The sequence below is a fragment of the Amblyomma mixtum genome, chromosome 9 (assembly GCF_055824585.1).
Source record: "Amblyomma mixtum isolate Tamu chromosome 9, ASM5582458v1, whole genome shotgun sequence".
Taxonomy (NCBI): domain Eukaryota; kingdom Metazoa; phylum Arthropoda; class Arachnida; order Ixodida; family Ixodidae; genus Amblyomma; species Amblyomma mixtum.
This window is the reverse complement of record NC_143020.1, coordinates 41,536,280-41,560,724: the sequence shown is the minus strand read 5'-3', so window position 1 is coordinate 41,560,724 and position 24,445 is coordinate 41,536,280. Positions and strand designations below refer to the sequence as shown.

Genomic DNA, 24,445 nt, shown 5'->3' with positions numbered 1-24,445 from the left:
AAAGAAAGACTAATAAAACAGACATCTGCCTTGTGTGAGCGCGTTGCTGCATCTGACAGGTGAATCACACAAGCCTGAATGCGGTTCTTGCAAGGACAAGTCTTCGAAATGGTTCCTCTTTTAAAATTCCCTTTCACTTGCGATTGTTTGAAACCAAAATATTATCTTCGAGAGCTTCTCACAGCTAGGAAAGAGACACTGAAACAATTGAGGAACGTGGTAGGGGTCACTGTCCAAATGACTGGTGAGTGGTAGCTTGGTCATTACAACAGCATTTGCAAGTCTCTCAGAACACAACCTCTCTGTACCATTTATACTATAAAGGGCCGAACAATGCGCATGCAATGATGTATGCCTCAGCATCGATAACACATGTCATGGTGCTATCAGTGGCCCATATGGCAAAAACTTTTTCGAAGAACTTTCTCATCCAGAAGATTTTCTTACGACTACTTCATGGGATTTGACTATGTTTTCCGCCTTTTAGCTATTAGCCGCCGCTGCAATCACTGCTAGGTTTTAAGCAGTTAAGACACGTCATTCCCTTACTATATTATTCTTATAATACTTTCTCATTGGTCGTAAATGGATGTCCTAATTATTTTATAGCACTGCCTGTTTGTATTTGTGGCAAAGTATGCAACGGCTTTGTGCGCTGCTTGAAATGTGGAAAAACGCTCCAAACTTTCTCTTCCGCCCTTTTTCTACTAATCTTAGGCGTACGAGCATTTTTCCTCAATATCAGAGCTTTGAAACCGAACCTATTGTCGTATATCTTAAGCTAAATGTTATATGTGCTAAGTATTCTGCTGAAATCGCCTCGGGTAGCTTTCTAAAGGTGATTTTTTTTTCTGTCACGGCTGTTGCGGATGGTTATTGATAGATATTTGGGGACTCTTATTCTAAGAAGCATTCACTGGCTACTGTTAGTGCTATAAAAAAAGTGTAAAATATGTTTACCACGTACACAATACTAGGCGCCTCACAATTTTTATTCTGCAAGCAAGGTCTGGGGTAAATGGTGGGTGACCATTCGATTTAGTTCGCAAGAAAAAGCCTACAGGACGCTTTTGTATAAAGTCAAAAAGAAAAATAAACAAGAAACAGAACGTACAAAATAATGTGAAATTGATATCACAATAATAAGCCACACCCTACCATGGAATACGCAATCCACACCCGGTTCTCAGTCTGCACCCAGCAAACCACGTTCGTACTTCATCACACCACAAGGCGGTCACATAAGACGGTGTTACCGCTGGGCGAAAATCCTTCGGCCAACAAAGTGCCGGCAGTCACGAAAAGTTTTCTCCGTCTTTTGCGATCATCGCACTTTCTACTCAGGCTTTTGGAAGCCGAGCTGATCCCCGGGCAAATTTAGGCGCCACTATGTTTCTTCTTGGCAAAGGATTTAGAGACCGAGTAACACCCGCTCTTTGCTCAGGCTTATCGTAACCGCGCAGAACGAACTTTTTGTGTGCTTCGACTGACGACGCTGTCGTACTTCCCCTCCCTCTCTTTCCTCTATTTTTTTTCGACCTCGGAACTGTGCCTGCGGAACAGGAAAACAAGTTGGGTGACATCTGCTTCTCACTCCGCTACGTTCCTACGGCCGGCAAATTGACTGTAGTTATCCTGGAAGCCAAGAACCTTAAGAAGATGGATGTTGGAGGACTCTCCGGTTTGTAGCTTGATATCTAATCGTTGTTCTTTTGCAGTTCTCGTGTTGGCGGAAGAAATTTCTGATTCCAGTGATAGTAGCTTTGCGCTTCCTTTGCAGTTTCCCCAGCAGTGAGCGTAGTTGGGGTTACGATGAAGATAAGCGTGACGCAAGATAATTGTTTATTACGCTCTGAGTAAATGCAGCAAGCGCATGAGGAAGAGGTCACTGTCACTTACTTCACATGTGTTACTGAATGCGTCTATCTAATCGTGGCTCTGTTGGAGGTCACGTGTCAGCGGAAGAAATATCTTATTCCAGTGATAGTAGTTCTGCGTTTCGTTAGCAGTTAACCTTTGTCCAGCAGTGAGTGTAGTTGGGCTTGCGATGAAGAAGAGCATGAGGCAAGATACTGTTTATTGCCCTCTGAGTAATTGCAGCACGTGCATAAGGAATAGGTCACTGGCATTTGCTTCTTATGTGCTACTACATGCACCTGGCAAGAAGGTGATAGCTTGAACAGAGATTGTATTACCTTCGTCTCGGTTTATCCTCACACTAAAGGCATAAGAGTTCAGTTCCGTGCGACAGTTTTGATATTTCTGAAGAATGAATGACGGAGTATTACTTCGGGCATACAAGAGGGTTGGTGTTTGCGTGCGCGGGGGCTTCTTTGAGGTCATTAGGCGGAGAAAATCGCTTGCTAATGGCTGAAGGGCTACCAGCCTCTTTAACTGCTTACAGCTTAAAATCATTCAGTGATGGTTGCGCTCGCCGATGTAGGTGATTGCCTTCGGAGATAATGGATTGCTAATGACCTAGAACCAGTAAATTACGTTTCCTGCTACCTGAAGTAGTCTAAGTGATGACCATGCGCAATGATTGCGGTAATTTTGTGCAAACAATTTAAGAGTTTGTTAGTGATTAGAAAATGCAGTTCCTTTTCATTGTTTCAAGAATAATTTCTTGCCAATTTTTTTTTTTTGGGGGGGGGGGGAACACTTCGCTTCTTCTGTGATGAGTTCATTTTCTAGAACCCTAGGCTATCTTTCACGCGTTAGGTTTGTTGTCCTCTCTATCAATTGCTCCAAATGTGTTCTTGGTATATGTACTTATTTTCCGGGCTTTTTCCTTGCAAAACTCTCCACTTTTTATAGACCCGTACGTGAAGATTGCACTGATGATGAATGGCAAGAGGCTGAAGAAGAAGAAGACCAGCATCAAGAAGTGCACCCTGAACCCTTACTACAACGAGTCCTTCACTTTCGAAGTCCCGTTCGAACAAATACAGGCAAGTCCCGATACAGCCACCACTAAATATGCAGCTGATCTTCACACGTCAAAGCTAAGCCACCTCCGACGAAAGCAACACGCTTCTTTACTTGCAATGACGTGCTTGCGCATGTTAGCTATGGCCTAAATATTAGGGACTCTAAAGTGCGTCTGTATTTTTGGTTATGTGTATCTGTTTGCTGACAACATCGCGCAACAGCCACTTGGAACGAAAAACAAACAAGACGGTAGCGAATCAGGTTACGATTAGTAAACTTTGGGTTTCACTGCGAAAGCTTGCTTTGCTTGAAAGGCTTTAGAGAGAGTGAGAGAGAGAGCAAAGTATTGTACTCTTTAGCAATTTTCCCTGATTTTTGCGTAAGAAGAGACGAGATTGTCGTCGCCGTAATTATTTGTTTACGAATTGTCGTAACTGTCAAGTTTTCCCGGTACCACTGACTTTAGGTCCTCCTCTACTTTAGAGCTGAACCTTTGATTGTTTCTTGTCTACATCTAGTCCAGAAAAAGAAATGTTCGTTTTAGCCTGTTAGCATGTTAAGTTATTACCAGCTATGGGATCATAACGAAGCTAGAGCCCTTGAATACAACATAGACCTTGACTGACGTGTACTATTTTTTCAATTGATGTGTTCATATGACGGTATTGTTGTGCTGCGCGCTGGGCTCTAAAAGCAATTCGCATGTTCCTAAAGAGCAACATATGATGGAAGCCAACACTAAACGTAACCAACGAAAGCATAGGGAAATTGTTTTTATTTTGTCATTTGTGGCGTTGATCAGCGAAAAATTAATAGTTGAATTGTTTTTTGCCTGAAACATAATTGCTTAGAAAATAGATACAAAACAACCCCATGCCGCCAGTGGGATCCGAACTCGCGACCTATGTAAAGAGAAGTTATTCAATCATTATTCGGGATGGCACAACAGAAGACACGCAAAACACAGGAGTACGATACAATGGTCACACAATACTACAAAAAAGCACTTTTTCCGTCTTGTTCTTCTGCCGTTGCCACTCAGATTAGAAACAGATAAAAATGCACACAGTACAATGCAAACTGCTCACACACACATAGCAAACATGACATTTTATGGTTTCGATTACTGTTAGCTTCCTTCATAGGTAGTACGTACTGCAACGAGCATACAACAAGAGGCAGGGAAGAAAAAACGCTAAGCTTCTTATACTTACTGTTCATTTGTGTTTCTCTGTGGCATGCAGAAGGTGCAGTTGGTTGTCACGGTGGTCGACTACGACCGCATCGGGACGTCGGAACCCATCGGGAAGGTTGTGCTGGGCTGCAACGCCACGGGCACTGAGCTCCGTCACTGGATGGATATGCTGGCGTCTCCGCGCCGCCCCATCGCACAGTGGCACTCGCTCAAGGAGCCCACGGACGGACAGGACAACTGAGCCACCGCAGGTAATCGTGGCGTCCATTACCCGGCACAGATGTCAGCGCCCTTGCTTAAAAGTTACCGGTGCACCAAGAGTCAACGAAGAACTTTGCCAGCGACTTCACATGCAATCGTATTAGTTATTACGGGCGCCAGACTGAAAGCCGCCGCGGTTTTTCAATGGTTAAGGCGCTCCCGGTCGTGGCGGTCGATGGAGCCGAAATTCTGGAGGCCCGTGGACTGCGCGATGTCAGTGCACGTTAAAGAACCCCAGGTCGTCGAAATTTCCGGAGCCCTTCACTACGGCGTTCCTCATAGCCTGAGTCGCTTCGGGACGTTAAACCCCCGTAAACCAAAAAATAAGTAATTTTTGTGGTTGGTAGTGCTCATTAGGTTGGTTGCCATTGGGGCTGGACAATCTGCATGTATCTGTTAGATGTGGTGCCTGGCACTTTACATGGCATGGTTTGTGACTGCGTGCGTTTAATAAAAACTACCTTTTTTTGTAAGCGTGAATGCCACATTCAGTTACAAGAGGCGCCGCACTGCATGATTACTTGCGGCAGTGGAACATTTTCTAATATTTTGAGTGGATGTATGGAAATACGACCGGAGTGGCCGTGAACCTTCATTCGCTAAATCTGGCGCACCGGTAGCAGTAAAAAAATTTTGCACTTAACTATAGCCTGTCATAATCAAAGGCTCTATCTTGCCGGAATAAACAGTGGTTTCGTGTTCAAAGTCCTGCGTGCGAGAGAATGTCACTGAAACAGGTAGAGTCAACTATAGAGTGGGCCGCATATCTCCTCTTCCTAATTCCAGGTTGATTCGGAAGCAGTCTTTATTGAAATTTGGAAAACATCAAACGGAGGAGAGCATATACTCAGCTCTAGTCTCATGTGCTGTCCTCATTTGACTCGTGCTGTTCTGAGCATCTCGCCGGCGGTTCACAACGTTCATTAGAATTAAACTCCAGCGCTATTTCTTCCTTTTCGTTTTCGTAGCATGATCTCACATTTGAGAAGGCTTCTGTGCACACTAGTTAAAAAGTTAAAACAATGCTCAATGTAGCGGCTAAAGCGCTAAATGTTTGCTTTTGTAACCATCTATACTTCGTGGGCGTTAACAAAACCAAGGACTAAGGACGAACTAAATCAAGCCAACAGCGACAAGCAGGTAAACTAAAACCACCAAAGAACAAAGGCTATAGTCAAGTTTTCTTGCACTTCTTGTGTACTAAAATCCTATCATCACCAAAGAACAAAGATAGGCCATATCAAGGTTTACCTTCTACTTCGTGAGTTCAAATTTCTGCCACCGCCAAATAACAAAGTCTACCATTGCAAGGTTTACCTTGTACTTGTTCGGTGCAAAAGTTCTATCACCACCAAAGAACGAAGATATGCCATACAAGGTTTACCTTCTACTTGTTGGATGCAACCGCCAAAGAACAAATCTACACCGTGGCAAGGTTTATGTTGTACTTGTTGGGCACTAAAGTTCTAGTACCACCAAAGAACAAAGTCAGACCGTAGCAAGGTTTCTCTTGTACTTGTTGGGTACTAAAGTTCTATTATTCAAAGGGAAGGCCCCGTTATCCCTTCTTTCCGCGATATTCCTTATCTCGGGCATTATATTCACTCCACTGACTGTGAATCGCTTTGTGACCTTTATACGTTCGCAGCCTGTTCTACTTCGCGCCGTAGTCCTCAAATTAGGAGAGTTTCAAATTGGGCTAGTTGGTGGTTGTTATTCTCGTGCATTGTTGCGCTTACGAAGGAACGGGGACACAATCAGGGACGACACAGAACATATGTGCGCAAACTATCAACTGCAAGTTTATTTCTGAGTGCATGTATATATAGGCATTGTCAAGACAAAAACCAAAACAAAAACAAATCCGTGATCACATCGTCATGGCAAGATATCTTTTAACGTCCTGTCCAGCAGTAAAAAACATGCATTATCTTTCTGACTTAGCTGTTTGTTTTTATTTTTCCAAAAATTCTTTTTCCTGATTTGAGAGCTCGATAGAAGGTACGCTTACACATGGCCCTTCTTTTCCTGATTGTATGCAGTATGCTTCCCAAAGTTCCCTGATTAGCTTCTCTCTTGAACCGAGCAGTATTGCTGTCTGCTTAAAGTGAGGTGTGCAATTTTTGCATCTGGCGCAATGCGCTGCCAGATTTCCCGGTGAGTTGACAAGACTGCAGTTGCGCCTATGTTCTCTGAGCCTCTCATTGAGGCACCTACTGGTCTGGCCAACGTACGTTTGCCCGCATGATAGCGGTATCTTATACACAAGAAAAGAAGAGGCCTGTGGTTATCCCATACGTCCATGCACTTTCCCACAACCTGAAAAAGGTTGCACAAAGACACGACGTAAAAGTTGTTTTTTCAGCACCCAAAAAATTGAAAGCAATGTGCGCGAAAGTAAACGACGAAGACAATGCCGAGAAAGAGGTGTCATGTGGCGTCAAACATGAGACAAAGTTCGTGGAATGCCGCGAAGGTGTTGTGTATAAGATACCGCTATCATGCGGGCAAACGTACGTTGGCCAGACCAGTAGGTGCCTCAATGAGAGGCTCAGAGAACATAGGCGCAACTGCAGTCTTGTCAACTCACCGGGAAATCTGGCAGCGCATTGCGCCAGATGCAAAAATTGCACACCTCACTTTAAGCAGACAGCAATACTGCTCGGTTCAAGAGAGAAGCTAATCAGGGAACTTTGGGAAGCATACTGCATACAATCAGGAAAAGAAGGGCCATGTGTAAGCGTACCTTCTATCGAGCTCTCAAATCAGGAAAAAGAATTTTTGTAAAAATAAAAACAAACAGCTAAGTCAGAAAGATAATGCATGTTTTTTACTGCTGGACAGGACGTTAAAAGATATCTTGCCATGACGATGTGATCACGGATTTGTTTTTGTTTTGGTTTTTGTCTTGACAATGCCTATATATACATGCACTCAGAAATAAACTTGCAGTTGATAGTTTGCGCACATATGTTCTGTGTCGTCCCTGATTGTGTCCCCGTTCCTTCGTAAGCGCAACAATGCACGAGAGTAGTCCTCAAAAGCCCGCATACGCAGAATATATCTTCAAGGGTCCCTCTGTTTCTAAATCAGCTCATTCACAAAACTATTTGGTGATGTGTTATCAGCAGATATCCATAAAAGTCTTGCTGACTCTTTTTTTCTTCCTTTTCTCACTTCTCAGTGCATCGAGAAAGTTCCGCACTGATGTGCTTTCTTTCGTGTCTTCTCTTTCCAGGCCTCAGAGGTGCAAAGGCAAAATATCTAAGGCCACCCTTTCCCCTGCACTTCGCGGGCGGCTCCCAGCGTCCTCAACTGAATGCGTTGGCCAGTCGCCTGCTGTTTATTGCACCGTTGTTATTACGTTCGTACCTCCCGTGTACCATTGTTCAAAACGTATTCCTTCGTGCGTATTCAATGTGTGTTCTCTGTTCCAGAGCAGACGGGAGACGTGTACATACCATGTTATGCGGTCAGAGGAGCTGATCGCGGCATTTCTGCTTTGTTGTTGGCGTAAATTTGGAGATCGCATACGGCTGATTCACCGTCGTGACTGGGAGGCTAAGATATGCTTGCTTGTTTGTTTTTATTATACTGCGACGAACTGTATTGAGCTATGCATGAGGAAAAAATGCGGGAATCTGAAATCACAGGCTGTATAAGTTAACAAGATAAAAAACGCTATGCTGAATGATATGGGGTCCTTACAGGTGCATATATCAAGGTCCTCGACATACCGCTTCAGGTAAAAGTTGTGTCATCTCATCCTAGTGAAAAATCTTTTCTCGATGATAGTCGAACAGCACCTACACTGTAATGCCCTTTCTTCAGGCATTATTCTTCGTTTAATTTGTTCGCGTTCGTAAGTCACACTACTTGGTGAACCCATTGTAAGTATTACTAAATGTAGGTCACTAAGGCGATATGCAAAGGTTTTTTGGAAACGTCTTGAAGTCAGTGTAGCGATTTTTTGTCATCTCTGCCTTGCTGAAACCTCAAACCATGTTTATGGTTGCCTTCTTTGCCAAAAGCTACGTTTACTTTGAATCCCTCTGGGTGACATGTTCCTTTTGTTTTCCAGTGAGATTTTATTACTGCAAATCAGCTTGTTTTAGCAACGTACCTTGTCTTACATCTGTTCTTTTTTTGCGTCTTTATATTGGCACTTTGTTCCCGCTAGCATATTTTGTGATTGGGTTTTGTTTAATCACGACGCCTGTGAGAACTCTAGAAAGTGCATAAATTCTCTTTTTGAAATTCTTGTTTGGCGGCCTTTCACGCGATAGTCGCTGATGACCAGCCTATGGATATTTCTCTATGCTTTCTGTCACCTCTCGCTATATCATGTGAACACTTTCTTGTTCAATCTTCGGAGTCGCGACTGAGCACAAGTGTGCCGGATTTGTGATTCGTGTATGCTTGCTATGGCCTGGTTGTGAGGGTAGAAATCTATTCGGGACTATGTGTTATGAGTGACACGTGTATAAGGGTGCTTCTCGACCGCAAATGAAGCTCGTTTCACTTGTGCTGCTTGTCATTCATTTGCTTTTTTTTTCTGTAGCTTACTTTGTTGTAACGACACTTGCCCTCCTGGCATAGTTCCAAGTGTTTGAAATCGCTAGACACAGTATCGATGGGTGCTTAGCTTGATAAATAGCACCCTCGAGTTTTCGCTAACATGAAGCTGAATCGCAAAAGACAAAACTTTTTTTTTTACTGCGCCGAATCTTCCTAGGTAATGAAAGAGCAGAAGATCCTTGTCAAAGCGAAGTTGTTTGGTTGATTAGCACACTTTCTTCGGTCTTAAGGATCACGTGTTGGTTGTTGCTGCAATCCAGGCAGCCCATTCTGGCAAAATAATCGTATGGGAACGCAATGATATAGGTGTGCTCGATATCTTAGTTTTTGTCGTTTCACGTTGTATTCTTTTCTATACACTCCCATGCTCACAACGTTTCTCTCCCGTTTAACCCTTGTTTCTTACCCTCGACCTTCAGTTAAATGCCGCACAGTTGAGTCGCTTGCAATAGGCCTATGCCTACGTCGAATTTTGTATATTGAAGTCGGAGACGCGCGTTACTTATCGTAGTAGAACTGTTAGTTAGATGAAACGCGCTTCTTAAGGAAAAGAATGTATCGTAGATGCAGTGCTGTGGTGTGCCGTGTGCGATAGGATTCGAAGTACGTGAAAACTGTTGATATTTGGAATGTGTTCTTTGCTTTTTTTTTCTTTGTGAAGAGGCACCAGTCTTATATTCTTCAGCTTGTGCATCGTATCCTCTTGGAGAAGCAAAGCAAAGAAACCGTGAATTATTCTTCCAAGCGTGCCATGTGTCAAGGTTAACGACTCCGCGACGTGTAGTCGGGGTAGCTTGGCTAGTTTCGCTGGGACTGTAAATTTTTTATGTTCGTGCTCGAAGTCACTCTACTGAAGTAGCTGCAGCGTAGTGGCTTAGATGACTCGGTTGAATGCAGTGTCTTACTTGCAGAGTGGTGTTGAAGTGCTTAGATTTTTTGTGTTTTTGTAAGAGACGCGTGAGAAGACGACCGTGTTTGCTTTGTACATTCTGCCTTGTCCTCCTCCGAAGTGAGAGTTTTGACTTGAGAATATATTTGTTGCAGAATGATCTGATATTGACTCGTACTAAACCTTACGTCCTTCAGAATGTATTCTCTTCCATGTATCGCAGCCTTTGCATGCCCTGCCAGCATACACTCCGAAGCCGTTGTGATGCAATTTTTGACAACTTTTTTTCGCAGCTTCCTTAAATAGGTGAAAATATTTCAAGTTTATCAGGCGACTTAGTTTATATGACCGGCTGTTTTGATGGCATATCTATGTCACTCTGGAGAAGAAATGGATCATCTTTGAATTTAAAATTGTCAACTCTAGCGGTACGTAATTGAAAGTGAAAACGCACGCTGACCACATGGCTGAGTATTGAACAGTCAGTGAACCGGAGATTGATGTTCGGAATGCCTTGTTTTGCAAACGAGCCTTTCGGGGCATCGCTGTTGGGCAAACTATGCCTGGTGACCAAATTAATTTGAATTCGAATTGTATTACATCTGAAAGTATGCCTTCGAAGGCTTCAGAGTTCCTGCCGGCAAGCTCATTACCTTCATGTCTGGTCGACTTTGTATTGCTCCTACGCCCAGTTCCTAGGCTTTTAACGAGTTTCTTTCTTCACCAGTGGGATGTATCCCGTACTGATGATGATGGCAGCGTTCTCCTCTTTTATCGTTGCGGATTTAGCGTAGAACACACTCCTGTTAAGTACTTTTACGTTCGCTGTTCAAGTTCCTTTACCCCAGCTCTGTAAGCACAGTTCGCACGTGTTCGATTTCTAACTTTTTCGGGCGTGCCTGTTGAGGTGACTGGGAGAGAAGTTGTTAAGGAGGATTATTCTTGACCTTTGACCCCAGCGATTGCCCGCAAGTATCCGGGAGGAGTTGAGGTTGGGACACAGGTTTCCCTCTCTCTTTCACATCGCTTTCCCACGTTTCTGAATGGCCCTTCGCTTTGCCCCCGCGCCACCCGATGTTTGCTGTTGCGGTGACAATACGCGTGTTACCGCACGCCTCCATACTAACTATTACACAACATTCCAGCTTCATACTGATCTCACTTAGCCGGAATCGCCTCATAACGCACGAATCTCGGCGTGGAAATGCTCGCCGTGCGGCTGGCCTTGTGCACAGAAAGCACACTGCGATAATGCGCAAGTGTAGCTTTACCGGGAGTTTCGCGTCCTGAGAGAGGCTGACAGTTGCCTTTATCACAGGTTAAAGGCAAGCGCAAACTACTGCTTGGAATTTCAGTGGCGTCTTCAGCCGTGTTAGTGGTCGTTACTTGATTAGAGTCTCCGTAATCAGCGCTGTTGCATCTCCTTTTTTTTCAGGTGTAAACTGCAATACGATGTTTACCTTCAACTATAGCGCACTCTTATGCCATCCCATAAATTTGACCTGTTGGGGAAAAAATTTATAAACAATCATCTCTTACCATTTCCGATAGCCTAAGAGTTCTCATAAGCGCAGACACTTGCACATTTATTCTTATGTAAGCAACGATGTAGTTAGGTAGCTTAGCTATTAAAAGGCTTGAACAACCTTCTCCACTCTTACCATAAAATAAGCGTTATATATGCCTACGCATTGTTGTTTTATTCAATATGAGGGATAATCAAGAAAATTACGAATCGAGTGTGAGCCCGCGCATGGTAAGGTAAGAGCTTCTTATTCGCTAACCTTTCTGTGGGTCGATCAGCTTTCAGCGGCACTACAACAGCCGCCTGTGAGCATTTCTTCCCGAGCGTTCTCTCTTGTGGCTTCTGGGCAGCTGTAGGATCCTAGCGTTTTTAGTGCGTTGCTGTTGAACCTGTCATATCACTCCGCAGAAATGCATTCTAACGATGTTGACATGTCTGTTGGTGTACATGTTTACCGGTTTGTTGAACCCTATGCGGCGCTCGAGTGACAGCACCCCTCTTCTTTGCCGTCGCATGCACCAAACTGTGTTGCTTACTGTCGGTGTGTTGTGCAAACTGTTGACGGACATGAGCTTCGGGCTTGGTTTCTTTTTTTTTATTCTTTTCTATATCATTTCGTCAACACCTTCCAGGCTAAAAATGCGACAGGTAGAGCTGAGATTTGGGCGAGTTGGTAAATATTCATGGTGGGTGAACAGCTCAACAAAGGCTGTAAAGACAAAGAAAAGACAACGCTTCTCTTGTCTTTGTCTCACCTTTGTTGCGCTGTTCACCCACCATGAAATACGACATGTTCGTGCCTGTTTTTCGGCCTGTCATAACGACATATTTTCTCTGTAGTATTCTGAAGACACGTGTTGATACGACAGAACACGTTCTGTACCGCCGTGACTGCAAATACTACAGAAACATCTATTAGTACGGAAATTTCTGTTGTTACTACCAGGCCATATGTTAAAATACTACAAAGATCTGTTGTGACGACCGAAAATTTTCCGCTTTGTTTTTCGGCAGTTCTGTCAAAAAATATTTCCAGAATGCAACATTTTTGGTGTGCCATGATGAATTTTTTTCATCGTTACCAGCATTTACAAATGATTCTGGCCAACTTGAAACGTAACTACCATTTGGCGCACTGACTTAAAGCGTTCCAAAATGACATTTAAGGTGCCGAATGCCTTGCACACGTGGCGTATAGCTAAGCCTAAGCGTTTAGGCCTCTGAAGGTACGAAGTTCAAATGTTCTTGGTAAGTTTGTCTTAGAAATGCCAGGCTTAGTAAAGACAGAGCTTAGTTGAGCACTATTCCCATCATTCGACGCATGCGCAACTACTCAGCTCATTCTCGTCGTCAACAGTATGCACAGCACACTTCAGTTTATGCAGTTGAGCGCTGGCGTGAGTGCAGATTTATATCACGTTCACATCACTAGTACGTGGCTTACTGAATGCTAATACACTTTCCGCATATTGATATAGATTAGGAACAAATACTCGAAACATATTCTAAACGAAGTTGACGAGCGCATGCTATCTTAATCAATTTAGACACACATCATACATTATAAGGACGGAGCGAATGAAGTCGTATTCAAATGCGTTTGAATTGCACGCAGTATTAAGTGCTTACGCAACTGGGGCATAGCAATTGTAAAACTGTGACGAGGCTAATATGTCTAGAACTATAAAACGAAACTTGATGACGTCACAAAGGAAGGATAGAGTTCGTTATCGCTATACATAGTTATGCAACAGCTCTGAACTAAACTCGGCAGAATCTGTAAAATGCACACCTGATTTGTTCCAGGATAATAGTCCTCGCAGGGGACGGCTGCTTGTCATGGCCTCACTATCTCACATCCATGGCGATGTTTTTTTTTTTCAGTGAAAAACTCTTTCTTTCCGTAATATTTGACTTCGTGGCACGGCTAAAAAAATAGCATGCCCTCCACGTGCACTAGAGAAAATTTGGCGCAAACACTGGTACTTAGGTATCCTGCCTTTTATTTCGTTTATATGCAGCGTCTGTTTTGCAGAACAATGACGGGAATGCTTAAAGGGACAAAAAAAAGGGTTTGGCCATACCGACTAGACAAACGATGTACAATCTTTGTCAAAAGTAACCAGGCTGCATGGTTTGCTTCTGGCTTGTTTAGTGGAGCCCTTGTGGCTTTCGTAAAGGTCGAAAGGTGTTGGAAGGTAAGATGACCCCCATTTGTTACCTTTAACGACATTTCAACTTCAGGGAAGCTTTAAGAGCTCCACTGTACGAGCTAGAAGCACACCATGCAGCCTGGTTACTTTTGACAAAGACTGTACTTCATATTACTCAGCAGGAGGCTGCTGACAGCAATGTTCCCTTTCGCGTTATTCCTGCTGTCGCCGCCCTGAAGTCCCGCCTCCTCATCTTGCGTTTGTGTACCGTCGTACCGTCAATGGATTTCAAGGTGTTCTAGTCATTCGCGAGCACTTTATTGTTTTATCTCTTCCATATGTATATCTTGTATCATAGTGTAACAACACTGTATCGTGCTACAGTGCGGCCGGTCGCGCCGTCCGCACTATACTTACCTACACACCTTCTACGCAAAAAAAAAACTTCCCCGTTCAAGCGTCGGACAAGAGACAGACCTTCGTGTATCACTGTATACTTAATTCTATAGGGCGGTGTAAAGTTATGTACATAATTGCATCTCTGTGTCATAGTGTCTGCGATCGAACCGGTTGACTTCTTTGTGAAGGTTGACTCGTTTCATTTTTTGTTATTGTTTCTCTTCTTTTCTTGTTTTGTTTCGAGCTTGTGGTCAATAAATTTACTCTGAGGAGAAAATGACACTGACCTCCGTTGTCATACTTCTTTGCTTGGTTTTGCCTCAACCACGTTGTTTACGGCAATCTGTCCTACTTGTATGGCTGGGGTAAGTATGATAACATTGGTAGCGGCGGCGTTACCTTGTGCCGACATCCGCCCACAAATGGTAGGCGAAAAATTAAACAGCGAAAAATGAAACAATTTGTTCCTCTCTCCTCTGTCCCTCCCCCGATTTTTTTTATCGTCTCCAGCTTAATAAATGACTTTTTTTTCCTGAGACCTGGCAAGACATAAGCGTCGATTCTTTTAGCTGGGAAGAATGGACGGAAGTCATAAGGCTTGTTAGGCGCTGTCGGAACGCAGCCCACGGCATTTGGATGTCATGAGTTCGGCACCAAACAAGTTGCGTTGTTTCTTTCAATCTACCACGTGTCTGTAAAAACAGGTGCTTGTGAGCAGTATGGCTGAACTCTACACAAAGAAGCTCGACCGCCTCTGATCATTACTTATGCAGTGTTTTTCGGGTCCTGATATCTCCACATTTTGACTCTACACGTTTTGAGGCGTCGATTATTCTTTTGGTCACTCATTTCTGTAATGAGAAATAATTATAGAAAAAATTCAGCTTAGTTTAGGAATCCTGAAAATTTGGTACCAGCAAAACAAATACACACAGATTCCGGGGACACATCGGCGCTTACATAAAATCTAAAGACATCGATCTTGAGAACAACTCCCTGGGTTCATTTCACATGCCTGGCTTAGAATGGTCCTAGGTGACATTCGGCAAAGGATATAAAATTTAAGCTGCAGCTTTTCTCGTCACATTGTACGCCAGAAGTAATCCCGAAGCAAATAAAAAAAAAAGTTGCGTGCACGTATCTGTACGCCATAACTGAGGGTGCTGAAAAATGATCATCTCAATTCTGAGAATAAATATAAAGGTTTTAATTAATTCTTAGTATACCCTTATGCCTCACCGCGCCGATTCCATAATGACCGCCAGGAGCAGAAATGAACCACTGATGCACAATGTGCTTGTTTTTCTCTTGGTTAAAAGAGTAAGTAAGAATATGCCACCCTGCCGCAAGCCGTCGAATCTTCTCCATGACGTCAGGGAATGTACAAGTTGTCCGCAGTTTTGCGGGGGGAAGTCCGCAAATCTTCACAGCGATGTCTGCACAGAGGTTCCCACACACGTTCTCCTATAGCACGGAAGCCACGAATAAAGATGACTTTCCTCGCATCCCAGAAGTGCGTAGCCTTACATTGGGAAACTCGGTGTGCAGGTCACTAAGGGTAGTGCAGAGCGTATCATATATAGTTCCCGACTGCATGCTCAGAATTCCTAGTAATTAGGCATTTCTGGGCTTTCCGTGTGTATAGAACTTTTGTGGTCGCCTGTACGACTACAGGGTACCTTCAAAGGAAGGCTTACAAGCCACTGCGACCGTCACACAGCTGTAACCTCAGCTCGAAGAACTCGTTTACGATGGCTCGACGACACTGCCATACAGCAGTTGACGGCGGTGAAAACAACATCGCCGCTTGTAAATGCTTCACAAAAGCACAGCCGTATCGCTGTACAGTTGCACACAGCAAGGCCACAGCTTCGATGAGCTAGTAATAAAATATTTTCTACTCTAATCTTCACTGTAGCGCCTGCTGTCTTCATGCTGTAAATGTAATACATGACATTCGCGGTAAACTGAACTCGAAGAGGGCCGAAACTTCGTTCGAATTATCTGCAGTTGTAGTTAACAGGAGCCTGGTATTTAATGCACGCGGCACTGACTATACGAAAGTGTCAGTTTCGAAAAACCGGAAGTTCGAATTAAGAGAGTTTCAAATAATTAGCGTTCAGTCAACCTTCATTCATCTCATTGCAGAAATCTATAATAATCAGCTCTCGTAAGCTCAGCGACTACAGTTTTTGGACGAATTTTAAAACAACATGACAATTACAATACAATTACCACTTAATGGTAAGTGCACAAAACGCCACCCACTGTAAAACATCCTATCAGACTGCGAGAAAGTGCCGTAAGCGCACAGTACAAGATACAAGGAGCGTACGACCGCCAACAAGGTACATTTCGGCTGAAACAGTTTGTACAAGCTGAGGCGTTAATCAGAACGCTTCAGCAGGCGTTATTAGAGCGGCATAGACGGCTCCTGTTGCCGTTATAAGGCTCACAAACGATTAATCCATGGCAACTTGGGCAGATGGCTGCTGCCGCCACTAGGTAAGTTCCGATGTAGATGCAATTGTGCTTACAGTTCTGATTGAAAGGGAAGTTCTGGCTGATGGGTTGCATTGGTCATAATTGGCGCTTAAGAACACTCGAAATGCTTGCTTTTCAAACCAGTTTTTCGGCGTAGAAAGACAAGAACTATAGAAAGTAGAAGCAACAGAGTAGTTTTTTTTATCGACTGACGGTGTATTTAAAAAAAAAGGTGAGGGGGGCAACTTTCAACAGTACAAGGGAAAACCAGGCAAATAAACAAAGATGAAACTGTAGGGTAGCGCCAACTGAGCTTGCGCACGTAATCCTTTCAGACGCCACATTTTGTTTCCATTGACAACAAATATATTTGGCTCTAAATAGCATATTCGGGCGTTAAGAAAGATAAGTTGTCACTTTTCCGGTACAATATACAAGCAGTTAATTCTTCTCAGCGCTATTTCATACAGGGTTTCATAATTGATGTAAAAAGCAACATCGAAATTCCAGGACTCAAGTGAACAAAGAATAGGTTGGGGCAACCGAAAAGGAAATAAAATTAATAAGCCCCTACCTGCACCACATACGTACAGCCGGAGGATCCTGGAATCAATATCTTTTTGCAAGATGCCCATCATTTGTGAAATTGTAAAAAAAAGTTTACATCGTAATACTGCGCCACAATCTCACAGCAGATAGAGGGCGGACGCCGTTCTACCCAACCGACAGTTTCGCGAAATATCATTTCTTGCGTACGCTCTGCAGCATAACAAACCAACTTATATGCGATATCAAGGATACTAAATACACCTCAAGCAAAGAAATCACTGCTGGAGTCAGCACACTGTGAGAAAATTCTGCGAGTTCGTTTCGTGCACAGAAGGAGAGTTTCCAGATTCTTAACGTTCTCCACTATGCACTTTAGCCAACTAATTGCAGAACATGCAGTTTTCAAACACGAAATATATCGCAGTCGTTGAGTTCTTATACTTGAGATAAGTCGGCCTGTACTAATGAAACCACATCGAGAAACTCACGCGCTGAGCTTATAATTCCTGCTTAGAAGGCTGCTTGTTCCTCCATTAGCTAGGCAAAGTCAATTTCGGAGAAGCCAACTTAAGAATTTGGAAACTCTCCGAATGTGTTCAAAGCGCCTTAAAACGTTAAGTGCGATTACGAATGCCCAAGAAAGTCGCACTCATTTGACAAGCACTTCGTGGAGGTCTAGGTCGTCATCTTACAATGATTCAGTTCGTTTGCATTACATTTATTCCTGACGTCAATCGTGAAGAGACCAGAATGAGGTAAGCAAACCAGTAATCAGGCAAAGCAAACACCGGGTGTGGAAACATAGTGTCCTTTAGCGCGCACGATAGGGCTCTAGGCGGACGACATGGACTACTTCTGGTCGTACGCGGCATCGCTGGGGTGCAGTCATTTCCTCAGGGACGACTTCATAGTCCAGTTAACCTAGTCGACAAAGAACCTTGTGTGGGCCGAAATAGCGGCGCTGAAGTTTTCCACTCAATCCTCGGTGGCGAATGGGCGTCCAAACCAAGACTCGGTCTCCTGGCTTGTATTCCGCGTTGTGTTTTCGTAGGTTGTAGCGTCTGGTGTCGGTCCGCTGCTGGTCTTTGATCCGTAATCGGGCAAGTTTTCGGGCTTCTGCGCGTTGAAGGTAGGCGGCGACGTCGACGTTATCTTCTTCGGGAACGTCGGGCAGCATGTCGTCTAGCGTGGTCGTGGGCTCCCTGCCATGGACGAGCCTAAAAGGCGTCATCTGGGTGGTCTCCTGCACTGTGGTGTTGTAGGCGAAGACGATGTAAGGCAGGATTACGTCCTAGGTCTTGTGTTCGGCATCGACATACATGGCGAGCATATCGGTGATGGTTTTGTTCGGGTGCTCGGCCAGTCCGTTGGTCTTCGGATGGTATGCAGTTGACCTCCGGTGCCTGGTTTGGCTGTAACGCAGGATGACTTGCGCCAGTTCCGCTGTGAAAGCTGTCCCGCTGTCTGGGAACAGAGACCAAATGACATCACCTTGAACTCTAAGAGGTCATCCGGAGTAATAAAAGAGATCTCGATGTCTCTTTCATCGACCTCAGTTTTCCTGTAGCCGGTCTTGAGGTCCATCGAAGGGAAATACTTGGCACGGCGTTGCAGAGCCGGTCCAGTGTGTCGTCCATGCGGGGAAGGTGTTAGACGTCCTTCTTTGTAATGTTCAAGCGCCGGTAATCGACGCAGAATCGAAGTGCGCCGTCTTCCTTTCTCACTAGAACAACTGGCGCCGCCCAGGGGCTCTTCGATAGCTGGATGACGTCGTCACGAAGCATTTCTTCGACTTTGTTCCGTATGGCGTGTCGTTCTCGGGGCGACACGTGGTAGGGGCTTTGGCAGAGAGGTCGGGCATGCTGGTCGGTTACAGTGCGATGCTCGGCAATCGGAGTTTGGCGGACCGTCGGAAGTTGGCAGCAGTCGTCGGAGCTCCTCGCCGACGATTTCACGGATATTTCCCCGCAAGTTATCACTGGTGGTGATCGTCATGTCCGGACGAACTGCACTGATGTAAGCAGGGCGGTTGCACTGCCGAGTCCGGATGTCGAGGGCTTTCTCTATCGTGCAGGCTCCTTGCGTGAATTCCTCGATGGTTTTTGGCGGCTGGCGGAAGATGCAGGCGAAGAGTTGTTATTTTACGCCGTGCATTAAAAACAACTTTCTTTTCCTCGGCCATCTCGGGGTCGGCGCGGTGCAAGAGGCGCTTCACCTCTTCGACTTTCTTGGGATGGCGTTGCGCACACGAACAAACATACACAGGAAGAGGCAGAAGACAGAAAGAGCGCACTTGCGCTCTTTCTGTCTTCTGCCTCTTCCTGTGCATGTTTGTTCGTGTGCTCAACGCCATCCCAAAAAAGCTATGCACCAACTCGCCCAGCAAGAAGTTCTTCTACATTACCTCTTCGACGTAACCGCGCACGAGCTCGCTCGGAAGCTGGATCCTGGACTCGAGGAGTCGCTCGGCTTTTTCTTTCCTCACGACACTGGTGAATACCTGCAAAAGTTCCTTCTTAAATCGCCCCCATGTCGTTAGGGGTGACTCGTGGTTTTCGTACCACGTACGTGCTGAGCCCTCCAGTGAGAAAAATACGCCCCCGATTTTCGCCGCATCATTCTAATTGTTGAATGATGACAGGCGCTCAAATTGGTCCAACCATCCTTCGGGATCTTCGCCTAGGGATCCATTGCAAGTTGGCGGCCCCCGCGGCTGCTGTAGTATGATCAGAGTCGACATCTGTGGCGAGGTTGTGGTGCTCGTAGCAGCGTCTTTTCGCTTCGGGTGCGGTCCCGCAGGGTCCCGAACACAGGCTGCGCCCCTTGGAGACGTCGGCTGACTCGGTGAACTGGTGACTCGTCCTCTGGTGTGAAGCGCACAAGGCTGGCGTCACGGCTTGCATGGGGTGTCAGGCACATGAACGGTTACCCCGCACCTCCACCGGATGTCACGTACTAGTTAGCGGCTGGGTGTTCATGGCGGAGTCAAGCTGTCCAAAAGGCCGCTTTTACTGTGGGTTTCCTGCCATCATGTACATTTTGGTGGTGAAATAAAGAATATTATTATTATTAGTACCGGCAGTCCGGCGTGCAGGAAAGAGAGCGAAAACGGTTTCCAAACGAAACTCTTTATTAGGCGGCGTTGCGCCCACAGTGAACTCAATGACTCGGCGGCGGCGTAGCAAGAAGCGCGCTCGGCGGTCGTCGAACAGAATGCCCGCCGCTCTCGGCTATACTCAATTTAAAGCTGATATCAAACTTTCGAGATGCGGAGTGCGAAGTTAACACAACATTCTGGAACGACGTAGAATCAGCTCCGCCTGGGTGCGATCAATCGAGATAAATCTGGTCGCGTCTTGCATCACAAAGTGATAAAGCCGCGTGTCGGCAGCTTTGAAGAATGAACAAACAAACAGTACACAGATTCACGGCAGTGTGCTCCACCGGTTCGTCGCGGAACCACCGCTAAGTTTCTTTCCAGAGACAAGATTAGCACCGAGGAAGGTGCCCAGACATATCAAACACGTAGTCGTGTTCCGCCATTCGTCGGCGTCGGTCTACCAGAACGGCGATGGCGTCGGACCCATTTGCAAGTAAGTGCATGCACATATTTTTGCCACCTCAAGAATGACGTCATTCCTTCGCCTCCTACACTGGGAGCAGCGACCAATGACATAGGACCGAATTAAATGAAAACGAAAGGCAAAACACGACCCCTGGGCAGGCAACCCTTGCTCTTGTCATTTACCTTGCGCTTATTGATTATATTCGAGGTTTCTGTCCGTTCTGTGAATGGATTTTGATGTTTCAGTGCCTCCGACTGCATAATGGCTGAAATGTAGTGGTTTAAACGTCTTGAAATTGCACATTGCCTATGAGATAGATGGAAGTGGAGGGCTACGGTTTATTTTCTACTCACCCCCCCCACCCCCCGTGAAGGGGGGAGGGGGGAGCTTGCACTGATATAAATCCTCCTCCCTTAGCTTGCACTGATATAAATGCACCACCGCAGCGGGACAGAGGTATAAACCGACGCATAGGAGTCTCCACAGGGACGTTGGCGAGAATGTTAGCCACTTGTTAATCGCCACATGTCGCCACAAATTTGACAGGGATAACCAGCATTGAATCTTTCTCTATTTCCCCACGATTCAGCACGATGCGTTATGGTCCCAAACAATCGAAGCAAACCTGAACGAGCACTTTTGTTCGGGTGGTTTCTACCACATGCCGCATGGTGCTCAACGTCCAACATCGCCCCGGAAAAAGTAATGCTTTGGTGTACCATTTTGATTTTCTGCTGCTGAGAATAGTGGGCGCGAGAGTGAAACCCATTTTACAAGACGTGTTTTGCAGGTGCTAGAGATAGTAGGCTGTCGCTATGAACACGTTCGCGCGCAATTTACTCCGCTGTGTAGTGTTGCACAATTGCAGGTTTAACATATCACCACCGAGCTACGTGGTGTTCGGTACTGGCCGTCAAAAGTGGTTGCCACGAACTGCTCCGTCATGGCCATATGTGCGCTCACGGGCTGTTTGTTGCTTATCGTTATTGTCGAACGCCACGCTCGCATCGACGACAGCCACTCCTTGTTTTTCTCCTCCTCTTCCTCCGCTTAACGCTATTCCAGTCGGCGATCTGGGGCCACATTCTATAACATGTCCATTTTTCGTTGTCCATTACGCGTCCATTCGGTCCTCCATCAGTGGTCACTCAGACATACCCGCGGCTTTCAAGCGTCTGTGAAAAGCGACCCGTCCACAGGGTGATTGGCGACGGACCTCCCGATTGGCTGAAATATGCAGCCGATGGGGAAGCCCGGTCACCAGTGGTCATGTCCGGTCACCTGCTGTTGTCAAAGCGCTGCTATGCCCCTCACGATTGGCTGCACAAAGCATCCAATTTTAGCCAATGGAGAGGTCCGGCCGCCAACCGCCCAATGCGCGGGTCGCTCACCACCGACTCCTTAAAGCCGCTAGTAAAGTTTCACACAAGTTCTTTGTCTTCCTTCCTCGCACCAGAGGTGCCTCGCCAGAGGCGGTTTGTTTAACTGGAAGACTGAAGCCTTTCTTCGCACCAAGGGTGCCCCGTCAGAGACGGTCTTGCGATGAGTTACGATGCAGGGATAAAGGGAATACTTGACGATTTATATACAGATATTTACATCAGATACAAGTTTAGGAACTGGAGACATATTAAGCAGCAAAAAGACAAACAAAAGGTGGAACTGGCTAACACTAGGGGAGGCCCCTACTCGGCATAGCCGAAGATGCATAGCACCTGACCTTAGCCCAGAACCCTTTTTCCTGCTCCGGGGCCCGGTTTTAAAGCCCGTAAGGCCCGGCCCACATTTGGTAGCTTCCAATCATGCTACACTCTTCCTACGACTGGCTCATCGAGAGCATGGCCAGCCCTCTAGCCTCCGTAGGGCAAAACACCCTCTCCATTGCAAAATAAAAATAAAAACAAACACAAAACAAACTCGTGCGAGCACGTGCTTGGCGTCGTCTCGGAATTCGGGATTATCGGGCTTAAGCGGGCAGCTACCACTGTAGCTGACACTGCGAGCTCGGACCTGCATTCCAAGGCGACTTAGCCTTCCCAAGGCTGTTAGTCGGCGCCTCACCGATACCCGTAGCGTCACCCAACTCGGGCCTTCGCTGCTCGCGGCTAGACGCGCTGCGCCGGCTATTCCTCATCTCGTTTGCCCCCTCGTCACGGCGCCCTGACGCCGTTCCGTCCGGCAGTGCTTAATCCTCTCGGGAATCCTGCATACTTTTCGAACGAGACGTTCGTCGCGAGCTTGTGTCGCATATCTGGTGTCCGCTAAGACGAGGGGATTAAGACAAGGGGGGGTCGACGTGTGGCGGCCCTTCAGCCACATAGCTTTCACCGCTCCCCTGCCCAGCCGACGCGAAGCAGCCCCAAAGGGCGATGGACGCCCGAGCGGCCCGGCGCCTGCGCGCGCGCGCGCATCTTCCCAAGAAATGTCATTCTTCCCTTCGAGCGCACCCCACCGTCCCGTCCCATCCCGTCGAGGGGGGGGGGGGGGGGGTCCATTGAAGACGGCAGCGGCGGGGTACTGAGAAAGAATTAGCGGTAGTAATGAGCCCGCACGCACTACCGATCCCTTACACCGCTGGTATGTCTGAGTGACCAGTGACAGAGGACCGAATGGAGGTGAATTGGATAGCGGAAAATGGACAGCTTACAGGATACGAATCGTAGAGCACAGCCCTGAATCCGCGAAGGAGCAAAATATCCGTCTCAGAAAATAAGAACCTAAGATATGAATCCAGATTACCGGTACAAGAGCCTTTCTTGGTCCATGAAAAAAAAAAAACACATTATCCTGATTGCTGATTGGAATGCTCCGTTAGTTAATAAAATCCCAAAGCTGCCGAAAAAATACACATTCTTTTGCCCATACCACTTGTCTCGATTGTGTCTGGCCCGGCTGTGCCACAGGCTCGCTGGCCACGGTCTACTCTGCTGTCGGCCCGTTTGTAACATTGTTGTTAGTTGGTGATGTCTGGAAAAGCTGAGCTTCTTCTCAGGCAACGATTCCTGTGCGGGGAATCCCTTCAGAGTGTATCACCTGGCTGTCTACAGTCGTTAGGAAAAAACTCTGGCGCACAAGCTTAAATGAAGGATGGCCTTAATAATGTTACTTTGATGGATTAGTGAGTGGGCTCTATGCAGCTGCTGCGGTGTTTGGGTCGAAGGCGACAGCATACGGAACAAGCAGTGCTGAAGTGTGGTCCCTAGATTCTAGGGATTATAGCTGAAGGCAACTGTGGATTTCGGCTTGGGCAGAGTGCACAGTGATGCGCCGCCGCTGAGCGTCGCCTTGGGCCAACGGACGGCGGCGCTCACTGCTGCGGTGCCACCTCTGATACAACGGCAGCCACAACTGTGACTGCTTGCGTCTCTCTCGCCACATACTTTACTGGTGACGTCATCGGCGAGAACAAGACGGCGCGCGCTACCCTGGTGCTGCGGGTACTGCTAGTACTTGAGGCTAGGGGAGGGAGGGGGGAGGTACGCTCCTTTCTGCCACCCTTTTGCGGGGGCACTGCTTAGAGCAGGGGTGGGGGAAATTGGAAGGGGGGGGGCAGTCGCAGCATTGCGCGCAGTGGCCGCTGGCGCATGGCGGTTCAAAGGATCCCGGTTTGGATTTGCCCGCCACCTTACAGCCTGGACGCCAGTCTAGTTGTCTGGGGTACTCCAGCAGGAGCCGGAAGGCTGTCATCTGGCTGCGGCCCGGTTAAGAGGAAGTCCTGGTCCGTTGATGTCGCAAGGCCCAGGAGACGGTAGCCTCTCATCCTGGGGCTGCGGGCCGCGTCGAGAGTGGGACAGACTCACAGCAGGCGGGCCAGAAGTTCTTCTACGCAGGAGGAACAGGCGGAGGAGAGGGCCCTTCCATGGCGATGCATGCCAGCTGCCATCCGCAAGGAGCCCGTGCGGAGTCATGCCATGG

The 24,445-nt window shown here is 46.4% G+C and overlaps 1 protein-coding gene and 1 pseudogene across 4 annotated transcripts in view; one reads left to right on the top strand and one right to left on the bottom strand.

Moving 5' to 3' along the window:
- Positions 1 to 14,217, top strand: part of Syt1 (Synaptotagmin 1) — a 182,346-nt gene extending 168,129 nt beyond the window's left edge. For 2 of the 4 annotated variants that reach the window (XM_089559811.1, XM_089559810.1), the window contains exons 7-10: positions 1,564 to 1,681; positions 2,818 to 2,951; positions 4,176 to 4,377; positions 7,626 to 14,217. In XM_089559811.1, the coding sequence (XP_089415937.1) occupies positions 1,564 to 1,681; positions 2,818 to 2,951; positions 4,176 to 4,367 (444 nt within the window). In that variant the 3' untranslated portion in view covers positions 4,368 to 4,377; positions 7,626 to 14,217. The remainder of the gene's footprint in view (positions 1 to 1,563; positions 1,682 to 2,817; positions 2,952 to 4,175; positions 4,378 to 7,625) is intronic. The other 2 variants (XR_016285492.1, XM_089559812.1) reach the window with 2 other exon arrangements.
- Positions 14,218 to 18,939: 4,722 nt separating this feature from the next.
- LOC149328840 (uncharacterized) lies at positions 18,940 to 19,883 on the bottom strand (annotated as a pseudogene).
- Between the last annotated feature and the right edge of the window lie 4,562 nt (positions 19,884 to 24,445).